This window comes from Dromiciops gliroides, chromosome 4 (assembly GCF_019393635.1).
Source record: "Dromiciops gliroides isolate mDroGli1 chromosome 4, mDroGli1.pri, whole genome shotgun sequence".
Classification (NCBI taxonomy): domain Eukaryota; kingdom Metazoa; phylum Chordata; class Mammalia; order Microbiotheria; family Microbiotheriidae; genus Dromiciops; species Dromiciops gliroides.
The window spans coordinates 167577838-167597982 of NC_057864.1; the positions used below are offsets into that span (position 1 = coordinate 167577838).

The following is a 20145-nucleotide window of genomic DNA, read 5'->3' on the forward strand; positions in this document are numbered from 1 at the left end:
GAAAAACTTAAAAACTATAATTAATAAGATAAGTGTTTGTGCCTCCGGTCTTCTGACAGGGAGCTTCATTGGATCACTGATTAGAACTTGAAAGGATCTCAGAAATCATCTGGTCCAACCCCTTCATTTTATGGTTGTGAAATGTTTATTATTATTAAAAAAAATAAAAAGGATTTCTAGCGCCTTTAAATGTTGAGCTAAAATTTTCTTAAAGGGCTGTGTTAATGAGAGTGATGGCACATTTCCACTTGATAGCTGAGTAGGGCACATTTTTACATCGCTTTTATGTTTTAATACATTCCCTTCAACATCCCCTTTTCCCTTTCCCCAATCTACCATTTGAATAACAAAAAATAAAAAAGAAAGGATAGGGAAGGAAAGTACTGCAGTACTTCCAACCATCAACCTTGACTGACAGTATATGCAATAGTCCACATATATAATCCCTCACTTCCACAAAGAATGGATGAAGTTGTTTTTTTTGGTCTCATCCCTGTAGCCAGGCTTGGTCATTACAGTTTCATGTTTATATTATTTTCATTTGTGTTGTTGTAGTCAGTGTTGATGTGTTTTTCTTGTTTCTGTTTAGCTTGTCCTCATTGTATAGCAGTTCATGTCTTCTCATGATTCTATTCAATTATGTTCACATGCCACATTTTTTAAGCTATTTCTAGTCAGTAGACATGTATTTTATTGTCATTTCTTTGCCATAATATTAAAGTGCTGCTCTAAATATACATATATGAGTATATGTAGTATCATTTTCCATATTTTATCTACTTTGAGTATTTGCTTAGCAGTGTGAATCTGGTTCAAAGGGTATGAACCATTTAATTGAATTCCAAATTGCCTTCCAGAATGGGTAGACCAGTTCACAGTTCCACAAATAGTGTTTAGTGTGTTTTTCTTTTCTCTGTTCTGTCAACATTGTCTTTTCCATCTTTTGTCACTGCAAATTTTTTGAGTGTAAAGTGAAACCTTGGAGTTGTTTTGACTCTCACATCGATTTTCATTTTGCTTATTATTGGTGAATTAGAGCAATCTTTCCCCAAGTAAATTGTTTGCAAGAACTGTTAATATCCTTTAACTACTTCTTAATGGAATTTTTTACAATGTTAGATATGAGTACCGTGTTGAGATGGTTCATCAGTCCTCCAATGATCCTGCCAAGAATATCATTCGAGAATTTGCATCTGATTTTGAAGTTGGAGAATGCTGGGGTTATAATAGATTTTTTCGTTTGGACTTACTTGCAAATGAAGGCTATTTGAACCGGCAAAATGATACAGTAATTTTAAGGTAATGGGGAGTTTAATATAGTGACTTTTGTCCTTTACTTTAAAGTAAAATTCTGAGAACATTGTTTTGTGAAAAATAAAAAATTAATGCTGAACACTTACATTAAAAGTAATTTTCATAAAATTTTCTTAATGAAATTAATTAAATAGTTCAGTATTGCAACAGATGTGTGATCTCATTGATATGAGCCCTCTATCTAAGAATGCAGATTGCCAGCCCATCTATGCTTTCTGGTTCTGTTCCCATCAATGAAAATGGAAGGATGAAAAAGTAGTTACAAGGCACTTTCTCTGAGCAAAGTAATGCTAAGCTCTAGGGACATAAACAGAAAAGCAAGACAAGTCCCTGCTCTCAAGGTACTCAAATTCTAATTGAGGAAGCAACACATATAGGAAGGAGGTTCTTGTTGTAAATCAGATGGAGAGGTCCCATGGTCATTAGGGTGCAGCAGCAAAGCAGATAGTTAACATATAATGTTATTTCTGTTGATAAAAACCCTGTTTCTGATGTTGAACCATTTTACAGTACCATGGATTTTGGTGGTGAGAACTTCCTTATCCAGGTATTTAGTACCTCTTGCTACTGAGGAAGCTTGGGCTTCAGCACTTGTAGAAGTAATTGCCAGGTCACATCCCACAAGGGTTGATTTATTTAAAGGCTGGACTGGAATTAGGACTGTCAGTTTAGTAGACTTTGCTGTTCTGAGTGCTTTTAGGCTCCGTGTTGCCATCAGGGTCTGAAAAGAGATAGTGGTCATGTTCATTTCACTTTCCTGTCATATGGCACCTTCTTTCTCTTCCTCAAGGTCCCTTGTTGCTTTAGCTTGTCCACCAAGATCATGGGAGTTGATCTGTAGTTGGTGGGAATGGCTGACTCCTAGACAGGGGTTGCTTCCCTAGACCATAACTGTGGGGACCAAACTGGAAACAGGACTGGTGGTCTGGGAAGCAGGAACTATCTTTCTCAATACTCTTGGACTTGGGTCTGTTGTTTAAGAAGAAAAGTGCTATGGAGTTGACTGAGACATTTAGTGGTAGTGTCTAATATATTTGTTAGAGGTGGGATTTGAACCCAGGTCTTTTTGTTTCCCCAGTATAGCACCCTTATCTGTTATTCTGTGTTGCCTTAGTATTAATAATGTATAATAGTTAACATTTTTTAGTACTTTAAGATTTAGGGTCAGCTGACCCTGTGAGGTAGGCAGTACAAATTTTAACTCCTTTTATATTTGGAGAAAGTCTCAGAAGTAAGTCAATAAAATGTTTATGAAACACGTGCTATGTGTCAGGCACTATGTATGCAAAGAGCCCTTAAGGAGTTTACAATCTGATGGATATGTGATCACATAGTGTCGAGAACCAGACTATGATTAGTACTCTTGCCACTCTAATGTGCCAACTCTCCATTATTATCAGGAATGTTAAATATTGTTATTCATATTTACTAGTATTTAATAAAGAGTATTTGATCCCCATACATCTAATAAATTCCATAATTATTTGGCTATAAATCTTTTTAAAGTGATGTGGTATAGAGGAAAGAGCCCTGTAATTATATATATACATTTATTTATTTGCTGGGCAATGAAGGTTAAATGACTTGCCCAGGGTCACATAGCTAGTAAGTGTCAAGTGTCTGAGGCCAGATTTGAACTCAGGTACTCCTGAATCCAGGGCTGGTACTTTATCCACTGTGCCACCTAGTTGCCCCCTGGAATTATATTTAGAAGACCTGGGTAGAGGTCCTGCCTCTGTTACTTATATTACCTCTGTGATTTTGTTGAGCAAGTCACCTTCCCCTCTTCTAACTTCATTTGAAAATAGCCTCCTCTTTCTGCCATGCCTATTCCTAGGTCAGGAGAAGTAGCTTGTTGTGGTAGAGCACTGAATTAAATTAGGTTCCAGTATTTTTTCCTGTTTTAGTTTTGTGAGAGGCTGACCATTCAGTTAGTTTTTGTTCTGTAAGACAAGGGTGATTGGACTATGCTATCTTACAACTTCCTTCTGGTTCTAACAAATGGGAGTTGTAGGAAAAAACCTCAGAACTTCTAGCAAATATTTGGCTTTAGAACTAGAGAAACAGCTTAAGGGTGCTGACCTTGGAGGCTGACTCTTCCACTGGCCTGGCCTAGCTAACCGCTATTTCCTGCCAAACATATCTCTAGCCTTGCTTGCCCAAAGTGTTGCTAGTTTACTTTGCTATACTGCTTGAAGTTTAACCAGTTAGACATTTGTCTGAGTTAATTAGAAGTCTCTGCTATTTAATGTGATTCATAGAATCATTGTGAAGTAGTTCACATGGTTTTTCCTTCTTACAGCTACCTGAGAAAAGGTGGATTGGAAATTCTTATTTTAGGGGAAGAAGGGTGATAAAGTTTTAATTTTAGATATTGGAGCACTTCGTGGGATAGTGAAGGCCCCACATTGAATTAGAACAGGAATTTACATGGGAAATTTGGAGGTGGGGTATAAAAAAGGGAGATGGACGAAAAGTTGCTAAAGCCAGTGTGTAAATTTTGCAGAGTGGTGGGTAGTCTCTTTTGTTTTTGCATTACCACAGGGTTTGCTACATTCCTGGAAGGACCATGTAGTTCAGCCACATAATAGGTTAAATAGGCTTTTATGGGCTAACTTTGCCTTCTAAGTATCCCCAGTAAAGAGCATTCCATCTACCTCTTCCTTCCTTCCTCCATTTTTTTGTACAAGCAGCTAACTCTCATGTCTGGAATGTGTTCTTTCCATACCTCTGTCTAATAGGATCTTAGCTTTTTTCCTAAGCAAAACCTTAAACACTGCCTCTTCAAGAAGCCATATTGACATTCTCTCTCACTTGAAATTATGTTGTACATACATTCTTTACATTCATGTACTTATATATGTACATATACTTCTATTACTCTACCCCAATGTGTTCTGGCCCCTCCCCCTCCCCCCAAAATTTCTTGAAGCCAAAGACAGTTTCGTATTGTCTTTATATTCCCAGGATCTAGGACATTGCTTTGTATCCTGGATGCATTTAATAAATGTTTATTACACTTAACTGTCATTTGTTTCAATGCGGGGGAAAATGCCTCCTGGATTTCAAACAGCTAGCTTAAAAAATTAATTTAGAAAAAATGATCCATTAGTCAACACAGGATTTCAGGTACTTTGTACTGGGGATTTGGACTGATCAAATGACCTAAAAACTAAGAATTTATATATGAATTTAAGGTCTTATTTTTAGTAATAAAATTTTATTCTTTGAATTAGTTTTAAATTTAGCCTCTATTTCTGTCTATGTATATATGCATATATTTATATGTGCTTTTTGTTTGTGTACATTTCTTAAGATTTCAAGTGCGTTCACCAACTTTCTTCCAAAAATGCCGGGACCAACATTGGTATATTACTCAATTGGAAACTGCCCAAACTAGCTATATCCAACAAATTAATAATCTTAAAGAGGTAAGCAGGTAATATCTGTTTCTAGATCTGTGCTTCAGATGGACTTTTTGGTTATTAAATTAGCTGTTAGAAGGTAGAATTACTATTTGCTACTGATAATTGAGGCAGACTTGAACATTTTTTTCTCATTCATCTAGTTCTTGGAGTCTTAACTGCTCAGATTCTTCCATTTCTTGGAGACTTAGTTGGTTTCTCTTCCAAGGACTGAGACTTTTAGCAATTTTTAGTAAAGGATAGTTATTCCTGAGCATGAAAAGACAAAGAAAACAGCATTATCACCCTTAAACCCTTGGAAAATGGAGATTTTTCCATGAACAAGTAGTAGTATTATGTTACCAAAGCAGAGTTTTTTTTGAAAAGCAGAGAATAAATTTTATGGAAATATTTTTCTTTTTCTTTCCAAGAATGTGGTAGAGAGAATGCATGAGAGGGATATGTATGTGATAAAATGCCGTCAAAATTATCCATTCTAATTTGTTACTTTTAGTTCATGTCAAGACTATCAAATAAATAAATTTAAAGAATATTTGCTGCTCTTACTACCTATGGGATATACAAAGTATGAGGAAGTAGGACAGTTTATTTATGGTCACAGGAAAGGAAGAATGGAAGGGATTGTGACTGGGGATTGAGTAGATGAAATGGAATGATTTTAGGGTTTCCTAAAAAGAAGTAGAATATATTGAGGTAAGTAGAAATACCTGTACCATACCACGTGATTAAGGATTGCCTATGTTTAATGTTTTGTATGTATTGATTTTTTTTTTTTTGTAGAGACTTACCATTGAACTTTCCCGTTCCCAAAAATCAAGAGGCATGTCACCACCAGACACTCACCTTAGCCCTCAAAATGGTGATGGTCTTGAGATGAGAGCTAAGAAAGCAGGATCAAGTTGTGAATTACTTCTTGAGGGTATACCTGCTACAGCTTCAGTAAGAGAGGCCAAAGATGATGAAGAGGATGAAGAAAAGATCCAACATGAAGATTATAATGTAGGAATATATTCTCTTGGTTCAGTCTTGTTTTTGATGTGAGTGTCATGATGAATTTTTTCTGTCATTCAGCAGTCAGTAAGTCAATAAATATTAAATGCTTACTATGGAGGTCACTAGGTGGCACAGTAGATAAAGCATTGGGCCTAGAGTCAAGAAGACTAAAGTTCAAATCCAGCTTCAGACACTGGTTACTAGCTGTGGAAACCTGCAAAAGTCACTTAACCTCTCTCTGGATGCTTCAGTTTCTTCATCTGTAAAATGGAGATAGTAATAATACTTAACAAAACTGTTGTGAGGATCAAATTAGATAATATTTGGTTTTTTTTTTTTTAGATAATATTTGTAAAGATAGTAGGACCTTAATAAATACTTGTTTCTTTCCTTTTTCCCTTTTCTATTATGTGCCAATCTGGGGATTACAAAGAAAGGCAAAAGACAATCCCAGTCTTTGTTCAGTCTAATGGAGAAGACAACAAGTAGCTAATTTTGTATAAACAACATATATAAAGATTAGTTGGAAATAAGTAATAGAGGGAAGGGAGATTGGAAAAAGCATCTTACAGAAGGTGAGATTTGGTCTGGGACTTGAAGCCAGAAAAGGACAAGACAGAATTACATAAAATCTTTCCTTTTGGTATATTATGTCTCCACAAAACACATTTATAATGTCTTTATTATGTAAGGCAGAAGTTGAATTAAAGTACTCTAGGCACTTTGCCCCAAACTTTTTGGGGGGGGGCAATGAAGATTAAGTGACTTGCCCAAGGTCACACAGCTAGTAAGTGTCAAGTGTCTGAGGTCAAATTTGAACTCAGGTTCTCCTGAATCCAAGGCCGGTCCTTTATCTACTGCGTCACCTAGCCGCCCGCCCCCTTCTCTAGGCCCTTTTAAAATTAAATACATGGTGGCGCAGTGGATAAAACACCAGCCCTGGATTCAGGAGTTCCTGAGTTCAAATCCGGCCTCAGACACTTGACACTTACTAGCTGTGTGACCTTGGGCAAGTCACTTAAGCCCCATTGCCCTGCAAAAAAAAAAAAAATTAAATACATGGTATCAGTCTAGAACAACCCTATTCAGTATTAAGGTAGTTTTAGAAATTGGATTAGTAAATTTTAGATTACTGTATGCCATAATACTCAGAAACTTAGATTTATCCGACACAAGTAAAATTCCCCCTAAGAAGCTTCATTGTCAATGAACACATGTAACCATGTGAGTTTTTTTTTTTTAATTATTGATTGCAGAAAGGTAGTGTATAGAGATCTGGGTTCATGCAGACCTGTATTCAAGTCCCACTTCTTCCATATTCTGACTCTGTGACCCTGGTCAAGTCATGTGAGCAACTGTTGCATGCCCCAAGCCATTTTCTAAGATTTTAAATTGCAGAGCACATCCTATTTTGAATTGGTGGAAGGATTTTATTCATTAGGGAGTTCCCTCTCCTGAGGAACACACATGTCCAATAAAATTTGTTGTCTTTTGTTTTTACATCACTTTACTTTCAAATGTATCTTTCCACTACTAGGAGTCACCTCTTGGAATAAAGAATAAAAAAAGCAAGAGAAAAAAAACAGTCCACCAATACATCATTTGGTTCTGACAGTATGGGCACTGATAAACATCCATAGTCTCCCACCTCTGCAAAGGAGGAAGGGAATTTCATTTTCTCATCAATTTTTGTCAAACCAAGCTCAGTCCTTCTGATTACCCAGCTTTATTTAATTTTATTCTTTTTTTCCCCATTTATATTGTTATAATCATGTATATTATTTTCTTGATTCTGCTTCAGTTTACTTGCATTTGTCAAAAGAACTAACAGAGCATGGCCGTAGAGACAATGAAAATGATTAACTTAAAATAAAAGTGTTTAAAAATGCCTACTAATTAATTTGGAAGTATTATTGATTTATTGAGATTGAAAATTATGTTCTTTTGTAAAAACATTCTTAGCATACCTCTGCTTCATTGTGATACTGAGTCTATCCTGAGTACTTAAAGGCAGTACCAGTGGAACATAAGTTCTCATAGGTCCTAGCAAGTTGAAAATACCTCAAGTTTGGCCTGGCAAAGGATTGTGTGTGTTGTCCATGTAACTGATTTAAATTCACAAGAGCCAGTTACCAATAAAGTTAGAAAGGCTGGCCACCAGTTGATAATTATTTTGGCCAAAGTAGCAGTAGTAGGGGTTCTTAGCCAAGCAAGGGTCTGTGACCTTACTTTTTCAACATTTTGATAACTTTATTTCAATATAGTTAGTTTCTTTTATAATCCTGTGTATTTGATTTAATGTATTTAAGAACATTATGAAAATAATCTTCTGGGTAGCTTTTTAAAGACTCTCATAACTCAACCTCTTCCTACATTTCCAGTATTCTTGGCACTCTACTCCTCTCAATGTACTCTTCAGTCCAGTAACACTGGCTTCTCACAAAACACTTCATCTCATGACTTTGCATTTTCACTGTCTGTCCCCCATGTCTTGAATACTCTTCCTCTTCACCTTCATTTCTTGACTTCCCCAGCTTCCTCCAAGCTTATTAAGATAAGCTAAAATCTTATCTTAATATTTCCATTACAGTTACGTACCATAGTTTGTTTAGCCATTCCCTAGTCAATATGACTCTTTGTTTTTAAAAGCTATGCCAGCTAAACTTGGACCCTGGAATAAAAAGCTGGAAAATCTTCAAGAATAGGCCCAGTGGTAGTATGCATATTGATCATATGAAGAGCAGCCCACCTAATTTTGGAAAGTTTGGCCACAAAATGATGAGAGTTTCAGTAACTCTTAATGAAAATTCTTCTAAATTGCAGAGAGGCTGCATTCTGCTTTTCCGAAGAGAGCACCCATACCAAAGGAAACTGTAGAATCTTGATGTAGTTTTGGAGTACTGATAAAATTAGATACTTATTGAGTACCTGAAATGTAAGCATTCCTTTGTGAGGTGCTATGGAGGAAACAAAGAAGGATGAGATGTGGTTTCTGCTCTTCAGTCTAGTTGAGATAAAACATAAACAATAGGATCATAGCTTTAATGATTGAAATTCAACCTCTCTTATTTTCCAGAGGAGAAAATAGGTGTTTTGACTTCCATCATTGCTTTGACCATTATACAGCACACCTCCTATAACCATAAAATATTTAATAGTACAAACCCATAATAAAAATGTTACAAGGCAGAACATGATTGAATTACCAAATGTCATGGGTGATAATTGTTTTCAAAGTTCAGAAGAAGGTGAAATCACTTCATAGTAACTATGGATTTCTGCATTTTAGTATTGTTCCTGGAAGATTGTGCATTAAATAGAGGTCTTTAGTTTCTAACTTTGTGAGTGTGTATGTGTATGTATCTTATATCTGTCATCCATTTTTTTTCCTTTGCTTTGACAGCATGAGCTTTCAGATGGAGATCTGGATATAGATCTTGTTGGAGAAGATGAAGTAAACCATTTAGATGGTAGCAGTTCTTCTGCCAGTTCAACAGCTACTAGTAATACTGAAGAAAATGATATTGATGAAGAAACTATGTGAGTAACTTTTTAAAAAAATTTTTATTTTGTGGGGCAATGAAGGTTAAGTGATTTGCCCAGGGTCACACAGCTAGTAAGTGTCAAGTGTCTGAGGACGGATTTGAACTCAGGTCCTCCTGAATCTAGGGCCAGTGTTTTATCCACTGTACCACCTAGCTGCCCCCATGTGAGTAACTTTTGCTTTTTTATTTTAAAATTTGTTAATGTTCATTTTAAAATTTTGAGCTCCAAATTCTCTCCCTCTCTCCGATCCCTCTCTCACCTATTGAGACAGCTAGCAATATGGTACCCATTATAAATGTGAAGTCACACCAAATTTAAATAGAACTGAACCAGTCAATATGCCTTTGATTGGAACCAAATTGAATCCAAAAGAAGAGTGAATCATTTTAGCTAACCAGAAGTGACAGGTTTAGTATTTCAAGTTTAGAATTGAAATAGGTATTATAAAATATTACCTAACTATTAATTATTTACCGAAAAACATGATATAAGGTAAAGCAATGTTAGGAATGATATTACACACACACACACACACACACACACACACACACACACAGCAACAGGATATTAGGCAATTTATTGCTACTATTTTCAATCATTATGACCATCTAGTTTTTCTCTTGGGCTAAAAAGTAGCATTTATCATATGTTGGTGGGGTTTTGTTAACATATATTAGTGATATTATTGTGAAATGACATTGGTTAGATCAGCATTATGTAGGATGTGCTTGTGTGTAAATGCAGTATCTCTTAGAATACTGTTGACTCTACTTCCACAACATTCCTATTATCCATTACCTTTTTTCTGCTCATGGCCACCACCCTATTTCAGAACTTCTTTACTTTTCACCTGGATTATTATAGCAGCCTCCTAATTTGGTTTCTTTCCTTTCAGTAATTCCCCCTCTCCCAACCATCCTCCACACAGTTTTCTATCCTTTTCTTTTTTTTTCACAGTTTTCAAAACAATCTTCCTGAAGTTTGAATTTGATCATATTATTCCTTTTTTTCAAGAACTTTCAGTAGCTCTATGTTGGCTTTGTGATAACTACAAATTCTTCTGGTTGGCATTTAAATACCTTCATAATCTAGCTCTAGTCCACCCTTTTAGGCTTTTTTTTTTTTTTTTGCACAGTATTCACTTTCATATACTCTGTGTTCCAGCCAAACTGGCTTACTTGTGGTTCCCTGAATTAGCATTTTTTCTTATCTAGTTGCATTTCATAAGTGGTTCTCCATGACTGGAATCCTTTTCACCTCTATTTAATAGGACCCCTTTGCCTATTTTTTCAAATAGTAATGTTTGATACAGTTCACTTATGAATCCATCTGGCCCTGGTGATTTTTTCTTATCTCATTGATGGCTTCTTTAATTTCTTTTTCTAAGATAGGATTATTTAAGCATTCTCTTTCCTCTTCTGTTAATCTGGACAATTTATATTTTTGTAAATGTTCATCGTAGGTTGTTAGATTTATTGACACATAATTGGGCAATATATCTCCTAATAATTGCTTTAAGTTTTTTTCTTCATTGGTGGGGAATTCATCCTTTTAATTTTCGATACTGGTAATTTGGTTTCTTCTTTTTTAAAAATCAAATTAACTAATGACTTATCTGTTTTATTGGTTTGATTTCGCTTGGTTTTTATAAAACAAGGTCCTAGTTTTATTTATTGGTACAATGGTTTTCTTACTTTGATTTTTATTAGTCTCTCCTTTGATTTTCAGGATTTTCAATTTGGTGTTAAATTGGGGATATAAAATTTCTTTTCCTAGTTTTTTTCTTAATCGTATGCCCAATTTATTGATCTACTCCTCCCCCCCCCTTTTTTTTTTTACATAAGTGTTTAGAGAGAGAAATTTTCCCCTAAGCATTGCTTTGATTGCACCTCATGAATTTTGGTATGTTGTCACATTGTTGTCATTCTCTTTAATGAAGTTATTGATTGTTTCTGTGATTTGTTCTTTGACCCCATTCATTAGGATTCAGTTATTTAGTTTCTAATTAATTTTTTGGGGGGGGAGGGGGGTGAGGCAATTGGGGTTAAGTGACTTGCCCAGGGTCACACAGCTAGTAAGTGTTAAGTATCTGAGGCCAGATTTGAACTCAGGTACTCCTGACTCTAGGGCCGGTGCTCTATCCACTGTGCCACCTAGCTGCCCCTCTAATTAATTTTTAGTCTATCTTTCCCTGGCCGTTTATTGGATGTAATTTTTATTGCATCATAATCTGAAAAAGATGTATTTACTATTTCTCCATTTGGTTGTGATAGGGTTTTTTTTGCCCTAATACATGGTCAGTTTTTGTGTAGGTGCGATGTACAGCTGAGAAAAAGGTATATTCCTTTCTATTCCCATTCAGTTTTCTCCAGAGGTCTGTCATATCAAACTTTAAATTCTCTTCACCTCCTTAATTTCTTTTTTGGTTAGATTTATCTAGTTCTGAGAGGGGAGAGTTGGGGTCCCTCACTAGTATAGTTTTACTGTCTATTTCCTCCAACTCATTTAACTTTTCTTTTAAGAATTTGGATGCTATACCATTTGGAAATTTTTGATATTACTTCATCATCTATGGTACCTTTTTTTTTGGTGTGTGTGTGTGTGTGTGTGTGGCAGTAAGGGTTAAGTGACTTGCCCAGGGTCACACAGCTAGTAAATATCAAGTGTCTGAGGCCGGATTTGAACTCAGGCCCTCCTGAATCCAGGGCCAGTGCTTTATCCACTGCACCACCTAGCTGCCCCAATCTATGGAACTTTTTAGCAAAGTATAGTTTCCCAGCTTCTCTCTTTTAAATAGATCTACTGTTGCTTTTGCTTTGTTTGAACTCATGATTGCTCCCCTTGCTTTTTGTATTTTAGCTGAAGCACAATAGGTTCTGCTCTAGCCCCTTCCCTTTACTCAGTATGTTTCTTGTAAACATATTATAGGATTCTTGTTTTTAATCCTATTATCTTTTTCCATTATGAGTGAGTTCATCCCATTTGCATTCACAATTAAGATTACTAACTGTATATTTCCCTTCATCCTATTTTCCCTCCTTTTATCTTTCTCTCTCCCTCTCTCCTTTCACCCTGTCCCTCCTCAGTAGTGTTTTTTGTATTTTGCCTGAGAAATGAGCACTTTTATTTCTTTGTTTCACAAATAAACTGGCTGAAATAGTTGTTTTCCAAGGGCTAATCAAACAGACCAAATCCCATGTCTTCATTAGACTCCTCCGACTCTTCCTTAGCTTCCACCTTGGCTGGAGTGGCAGCAACAGGCTAGGCAACAGCTGGAGCAATGGCTGCAGGGGTAGCTACAGAAAAAGCTGAAGGGTCATCCAGGAGGGCCTTCACCTTTTCAGCAAGTAGGAAGGTGTAGTCAGTCTCCACAGCTACAGCCCAAACCCCCTGGTACCCATTGTTGATGGAGTAGGGGACTGATGCAACAGCTGAGTAGCCATTCTGCAGACAGATGCTGGCAACGTTGCGGACACCCTTTAAGAATTGAAGGTGCAGAGTCTCCTCCATGATGTCCAGAACTTCAGGATTGTAGATGCTGCCATTGTCAAAAACCTGCTGAATGATCAGCCCAAAGAGAATGGGGAGATGTTCAACAAGGTGGCCTCACTGGCACCCACTTTGTCTCCATTCTTAATCAGCTGCACATCACTCAAGATTTCAGTGGTGCCCCTGGAAATCTTGGTGGTGATACCCAGGAAGAAGAAAGTCTTCTCAGGCCCCAGACCAGTGTTCTGGGCTGGCATGATGACATCACACAGGGCGATGGCACCAGCATGGACAGCACCTGGCACCTTATTGGCCAGAAGCATATCCTTGATCTCTGTCAGGTCTTCCTTGGTGAACACAAAGTCCACATTCCCCCAGATATGAGGCAACAGATTCTCTAGGGCAGGGTTGTTCTCCAGATGCCCACGAATGGCTTTGCACATCACGGTGTTTTTTCCCATCAACACTACGGCCTTCCCACGGACGGACATCTGGATCTGCCGCATCTGCTTGGAGTCCACATTGTCTTCTTCCACAATGAAGCATTTTGGATAATCATCCAAAAGTTGGATGATCTTGAGGAAGTAATTTGACTTCCAAGTAGCCCTGTCTTCCCTGGGCATCTTAGAGGTGCTTCAGGGATTGCCATGTGGGCTTTAAACACAATGCCACTCACACGAGGATGCCTGGAGAGAGCCCTCAGTAGTGTTTTGCTTCTGACTACCACTTCCTGAAATCTGCCCTCCCTTCTATCAGTCTTTGCCTCCTTTTTACCCCTTCTCCTCCTACTTCCCTATAAGGTAAAATAGATTTCTATCCTCAGTTGAGTGTGTTATTCCCTCTTTGAGCCAATTCCATTGAGAAGAGTAAGGTTCTAGTCTTGCCCACTGCTCCCCAACTCCGCATCTTGCCCTCCACTGTAAAAGCTCTTTCCCGCCTCTTTTATGTGAGTAATTTATCCCCATTCTACCAATCCCTTCCCCTTATGCACCCCTCTCTCTCCTTAGATTTATGGTTATCCTATCATAGTCAGCTCACGTCCATGCCCCCTATTTATGTATGCTTTTTCTTCTAACTTTCCTAAAAATGATAAAGAGTTATAAGTATTATCTTCCTATGTAGGAATGTAAATAGTTTAACTTTATTGAATTACTTTTGATTTCTTTTTCCTTTTCCTTTTTTCATGTTTCTCTTGAGACTTGTATTTGGAAGTCAGATTTTCTATTCAGCTCCAGTCTTTTCATCAGGAATGCTTGCTTGAAAGTCCTGTATTTCAGTAAACACCCATTTTCCCCCCAAAGGATTATATTCAGGTTTATTGGGTAGGTGATTCTTGGTTGGAATCCTAGCTCCTTTGTCCTCCAGAATATCATATTACAAGCCCTCTGATCCTTTAATGTAAAAACTGCTAAGTCTTGTGTGATCCTGATTATGGCTCCACTGTATTTGAATTGTTTCTTTCTGGCCACTTGCAATATTTTCTCCTTTACCTAGTAGCTCTGGAATTTGTCAATAATATTCCTGGGAGTTTTTATTTTGTGATTTCTTTTAAGAGGTGATCAGTGGGTTCTTTCAGTTTTTATTTTGCCTCCTGGTTCTAGATCATCAGGACAGTTTAACTTGATACTTTCTTGAAATGTGATACCTAGGTTCTTTTTGTGATCATGACTTTTGGATAGTCCAGTAATTCTTAAATTATTTCTCTTAGAGCTGTTTTCCAGGTCATTTTTTTTTTCTCGTGAAGTATTTAACTTTTTTTTTTCATTCTTTCGATTTTGGGTGAGTTTTGTTTGTTTGTTTGTTTCTTGATGTCTCATAGAGTCATCAGTTGCCAGTTCCCCAATTCTAATTTTTAAGGAATTATTTTCTTTTCTGAACTTTTAGGTTTTTTTTGGGGGGGGGGGGCAATGAGGGTTAAGTGACTTGCCCAGGGTCACACAGCTAGTAAGTGTCAAGTGTCTGAGGCTGGATTTGAACTCAGGTCCTCCTGAATCCAGGGCTGTTGCTTTATCCACTGTGCCACCTTGCTGCCCCCTTTCTGAACTTTTTTTTTTTTTTACATATTTTATTTTTTCCTTTACATGTAAAGATAGTTCTCAACTTTTGTTTATACAAGCTTTACAATTTGAGATTTTTCTCCTTCCCTCCCCTCCCTCCCCCCTCCCCAGACAGCAGGTAATCTGATATAGGTTATATCTATATATCTATATACATATACATATAGATGTGTGTGTATGTATATATATATATATACATACACACACACACACATATATATACCTATAATAACATTAATTCTATTTCTGCATTAATCCTGTTATAAGAGAAAAAATCAGAGCAGTAATGCAACACCTCAAAATAGAAAAAAAAACCACAACAGCACCCAAAACAAAAGAAATAGTATGGTTCATTCAGCATCTATACTCTGCAGTTCTTTTTTCTTTTTTTTCTTGGATTTGGAGATCCTCTTCTATCATGAGTTCCCTGGAACTCTTCTGTACCATTGCATTGGTGAGAAGAATATAGTCCATCACAGTAGGTCAACACTCAATGTTGATGATACTGTGTACAATGTTCTTCTGGTTCTGCTCATCTCACTCATCATCAGCTCACGCAAGACCCTCCAGGTTTCTCTGAACTCCTCCTGCTCATCATTTCTTACAGCCCAATAGTATTCCATTGTATTCATATACCACAACTTGTCCAGCCATTCCCCAATTGATGGGCACCCCCTCAACTTCCAATTCCTTGCTACCACGTAAAGAGCAGCTATAAATATTTTTGTACATGTGGGTCCCTTTCCCCCTTCCATGATTTCTTTGGGAAAAAGACCTAAAAGTGGAATTGCTGGGTCAAAGGGTATGCACAGCTTTATCGCCCTTTGGGCATAATTCCAAATTGCTCTCCAGAATGGTTGGATCAGTTCACAGCCCCACCAACAATGAATTAGTGTTCCAATTTTCCCACAGCTTCTCCAACATTTATTATCTTCTTTTTTTGCCATTTTAGCCAATCTGATAGGTGTCAGGTGGTACCTCAGAGTTGTTTTAATTTGCATTTCTCTAATCATTAGAGATTTAGAGCTTTTTTTCATATGGGAATAGATAGCTTTGGTTTCTTCATCAGAAAACTGCCTGTTCATATCCTTTGACCATTTCTCAATTGGGGAATGACTTGGATTCTTATAAATTTGATTTAGTTCCCTATATATTTTAGAGATGAGGCCTTTATCAGAAGTACTGGCCTCAAAAATTGTTTCCCAGCTTTCTGCCTCCCTTCTAATTTTGGATGCATTGCTTCTGTTTGTACAGACATTTTTTAATTTAATATAATCAAAATCATCCATTTTGCATTTTATAATATACTCTATCTCTTGTTTGGTCAAAAACTGTTTTCCTTTCCAAAGATCTGATAGGTAGACTATTCCTTTCTCTCCTAATTTACCTATGGTATCACCTCTTATGTCTAAATCGTGTATCCATTTTGACCTTATTTTAGTATAAGGTGTAAGATGTTGGTCTATGCCTAATTTCTGCCATACTATCTTCCAGTTTTCCCAGCAGTTTCTGTCAAATACTGAGTTCCTATCCCAGAAGCTGGAGTCTTTGGGTTTATCAAACACTACATTACTAGTTGTCATTTACTACTGCATTTCCTGTGCCTAGCCTATTCCATTGATCTGCCACTCTATTTTTTAGCCAGTACCAGATAGTTTTGATGACTGCCACTTTATAGTAAAGCTCCAGGTTTGGTACCGCTATCCCACCTTCCTGTGAATTTTTTTTCATTATTTCCCTGGATATTCTTGATTTTTTGTTTTTCCAGATGAATTTTGTTGTTATTTTTTCTAGCTGTATAAAATAATTTTTAGGTAGTCTGATTGGTATGGCACTGAATAAGTAAATTAATTTAGGCAGTATTGTCATTTTTACTATATTAGCTCTGCCTATCTATGAGCAATTGATATCTTTCCAATTATTTAGATCTGATTTGATTTGTGTGAAGAGTGTTTGGTAGTTGTGTTCATAGAGTTCCTGGGTTTGTCTTGGCAAGTAGACTCCCAAGTATTTTATATTATCTACCGTTACTTTAAATGGAATTTCTCTTTCTATCTCTTGCTGCTGGACTTTGTTGGTCATGTATAGAAATGCTGATGATTTATGTGGATTTATTTTATATCCTGCTACTTTGCTAAAGTTGTTAATTGTTTCAAGTTTCAATTTTTGAGTTGATTCTCTAAGATTCTTTAAGTATACCATCATATCATCTGCAAAGAGTGATAGTTTTGTTTCCTCCTTGCCTATTCTAATTCCTTTAATTCCTTTCTCTTCTCTGATTGCTAAAGCTAACATTTCTAGGACAATATTAAATAATAGGGGTGATAATGGACATCCCTGTTTCACCCCTGATCTTATTGGGAAGGCCTCTAATTTATCTCCATTGCATATAATACTTGCTGATGGCTTTAGGTAGATACTGTTTATTATTCTAAGGAAAGCTCCCCCTATTCCTAAACTCTCGAGTGTTTTTATTAGGAATGGGTGTTGTACTTTGTCAAAAGCTTTCTCTGTATCTATTGAGATAATCATATGATTTTGGTTGGTTTTCTTATTGATATGGTTGATTATGTTAATAGTTTTCCTAATGTTGAACCAGCCCTGCATTCCTGGTATAAATCCCACCTGGTCATAGTGTATTATCCTGGTGATTACTTGCTGTAATCTCCTTGCTAATATCTTATTTAAGATTTTAGCATCAATATTCATTAGGGAAATTGGTCTACAATTTTCTTTCTCTGTTTTTGCTTTGCTTGGTTTTGGTATCACCACCATATTTGTGTCATAAAACGAATTTGGTAGAACTCCTTCTTCACCTATTTTTCCAAATAATGTGTATAATATTGGAATTAATTGTTCTTTAAATGTTTGGTAAAATTCACCCGTAAACCCATCTGGCCCTGGGGATTTTTTCTTAGGGAGTTCATTAATGGCTTGTTCAATTTCTTTTTCTAATATGGGTTTATTTAAGGATTTTATTTACTCTTCAGTTAACCTGGGCAGTTTGTAGTTTTGTAAATATTCATCCATTTCATTTAGATTGTCAAATTTATTGGCATACAGTTGGGCAAAATAATTCCTAATTGATTTAATTTCCACTTCATTGGTGGTAACATCACCCTTTTCATTTTTGATACTGGTAATTTGGTTTTCTTCTTTCTTTTTTTTAATCAAATTAACCAATATTTTATCTATTTTATTGGTTTTTTCATAAAACCAGCTCTTAGTTTTATTGATTAATTCTATAGTTTTTTTGCTTTCAATCTTATTAATTTCTCCTTTAATTTTCAGGATCTCTAATTTAGTGTCTAATTGGGGATTTCTAATTTGTTCTTTTTCTAGCTTTTTAAGTTGCATGCCCAATTCATTAATCTCCTCTTTCTCTTTTTTATTCATGTAAGCATTTAGAGCTATAAATTTTCCCCTAAGCACTGCTTTGGCTGCATCCCATAGATTTTGGTATGTTGTCTCATTATTGTCATTCTCTTGGATAAAGTTATTGATTGTTTCTATGATTTCTTGTTTGGCCCATTCATTCTTTAGAATGAAATTATTTAGTTTCCAATTGATTTTCATTCTACTTTTCCCTGGCTCTTTCTTACATGTAATTTTTATTGCATCATGATCTGAGAAGGATGCATTTACTATTTCTGCCTTTCTACATTTGACTATGATGTTTTTGTGCCCTAATACATGGTCAATTTTTGAAAATGTGCCATGTACTGCTGAGAAAAAGGTATATTCCTTTCTATCCCCATTCAGTTTTCTCCAGACATCTATCATGTCTAACTTTTCTAGTAATCTATTCACCTCTTTCACTTCTTTCTTATTTATTTTTTGGCTAGATTTATCTAATTCTGAGAGGGGGAGATTCAGATCCCCCACTAGTATAGTATTACTGTCTAATTCCTCTTGTAACTCATTTAACTTCTCCTCTAAGAACTTGGATGCTATACCACTTGGCGCATACATATTTAATATTGATATTACTTCATTATCTATAGTACCTTTAAGTAAGATGTAATTTCCTTCCTTATCTCTTTTAATGAGATCTATTTTTGCCTGCACTTTGTCTGAGATAAGGCTTGCTACTCCTGCCTTTTTTAGTTTAGCTGAGGCATAATATATTCCGCTCCAGCCTTTTTTACCTTTACTGTGTGTGTATCTCTCTGCTTCAAATGTGTTTCTTGTAAACAGCATATCGTAGGGTTCTGGTTTTTAATCCACTCTGCAATTTGCTTCCGTTTTATAGCAGAGTTCATCCCATTCACATTCACAGTTATTATTACTGACTGTCTATTCCCCTCCATTCTATTTACCCCCTTTGTACTTTACCCCCTTCTTTCACCCTATTCCTCCTCACCGACGTTTTACTTCTTACCCCTGCCTCCCCCGATCTGCCCTCCCTTTTTATCACCCCCCTCTCTTTTCTTTACCCTTTCCTCCCTTGCTTTTGTCCTCCCTTCTATCAGTCCCCCCACTTTCCCTTCCCCTTTTGTTTCCCTAAAGAATGAGTTAAGTTTCTTTATCCCAATGAACGTATATGTTATTCCCTCATTGAGTCAAATCTAATGAGAATAGGGTTGAAACAATGTTCCCCCCTCCTTTCTTTCCCTCTATTGTAATAGGTTTTTTTCCACCACTTCATATGATATAATTCATCCCATTCCACCTCCCCTTTCCTCTCCTCCCCATAGATTCCCTTTTTAACCCCTTAATTCTTTTCTATCATCACATCAAAGACAATTTATATTTATACCCTGTATATAAAGTCCTTCTCTCTGCCCAAATACATTTACAGTTCTTAAGAGTTATGAGTATTATCTTCCTGTGTAGGGATATAAACAGTTTAACCTAATAGGGTAACCTTTTTGTTTTTCCCCCTCTGTTTACCTTTTTAAACTTCTCTTGAGTCTTGTATGTTGAGATCGAATTTTCTATTCAGTTCTGGTCTTTTCACCAGGAAAGATTGAAAGTCCCCAATGTCATTAAATGTCCATCTTTTCCCCTGAAAGAAAATGCACATTTTTGCTGGGTAATAGATTCTCGGCTGCAATCCAAGCTCCTTTGCCTTCCGGAATATCATATTCCAAGCCTTGCGGTCCTTTAATATTGAAGCTGCCAGGTCCTGAGCAATCCTGACTGTGGCTCCATGATATTTAAATTGCTTTTTTCTGGCTGCTTGGAGTATTTTCTCCTTCACCTGATAATTCTGGAATCTGGCTACAATATTTCTTGGAGTTTTCCTTTTGGGGGTCTCTTTCAGGAGGTGATTGGTGGATTCTTTCAATGATGATTTTATCCTCTGATTCTATGATATC

The 20145-nt window shown here is 36.5% G+C and overlaps 1 protein-coding gene and 1 pseudogene across 3 annotated transcripts in view; one reads left to right on the top strand and one right to left on the bottom strand.

The window, feature by feature from the left end:
- TRIM37 (tripartite motif containing 37) overlaps positions 1–20145 on the top strand; it is a 122938-nt gene that overhangs the window by 66453 nt on the left and 36340 nt on the right. For all 3 annotated transcript variants that reach the window (XM_044001636.1, XM_044001634.1, XM_044001635.1), the window contains 4 exons: positions 1120–1299; positions 4631–4745; positions 5520–5738; positions 9136–9272. In XM_044001636.1, the coding sequence (XP_043857571.1) occupies positions 1120–1299; positions 4631–4745; positions 5520–5738; positions 9136–9272 (651 nt within the window). The remainder of the gene's footprint in view (positions 1–1119; positions 1300–4630; positions 4746–5519; positions 5739–9135; positions 9273–20145) is intronic.
- On the bottom strand, positions 12453–13390 carry LOC122753871 (annotated as a pseudogene).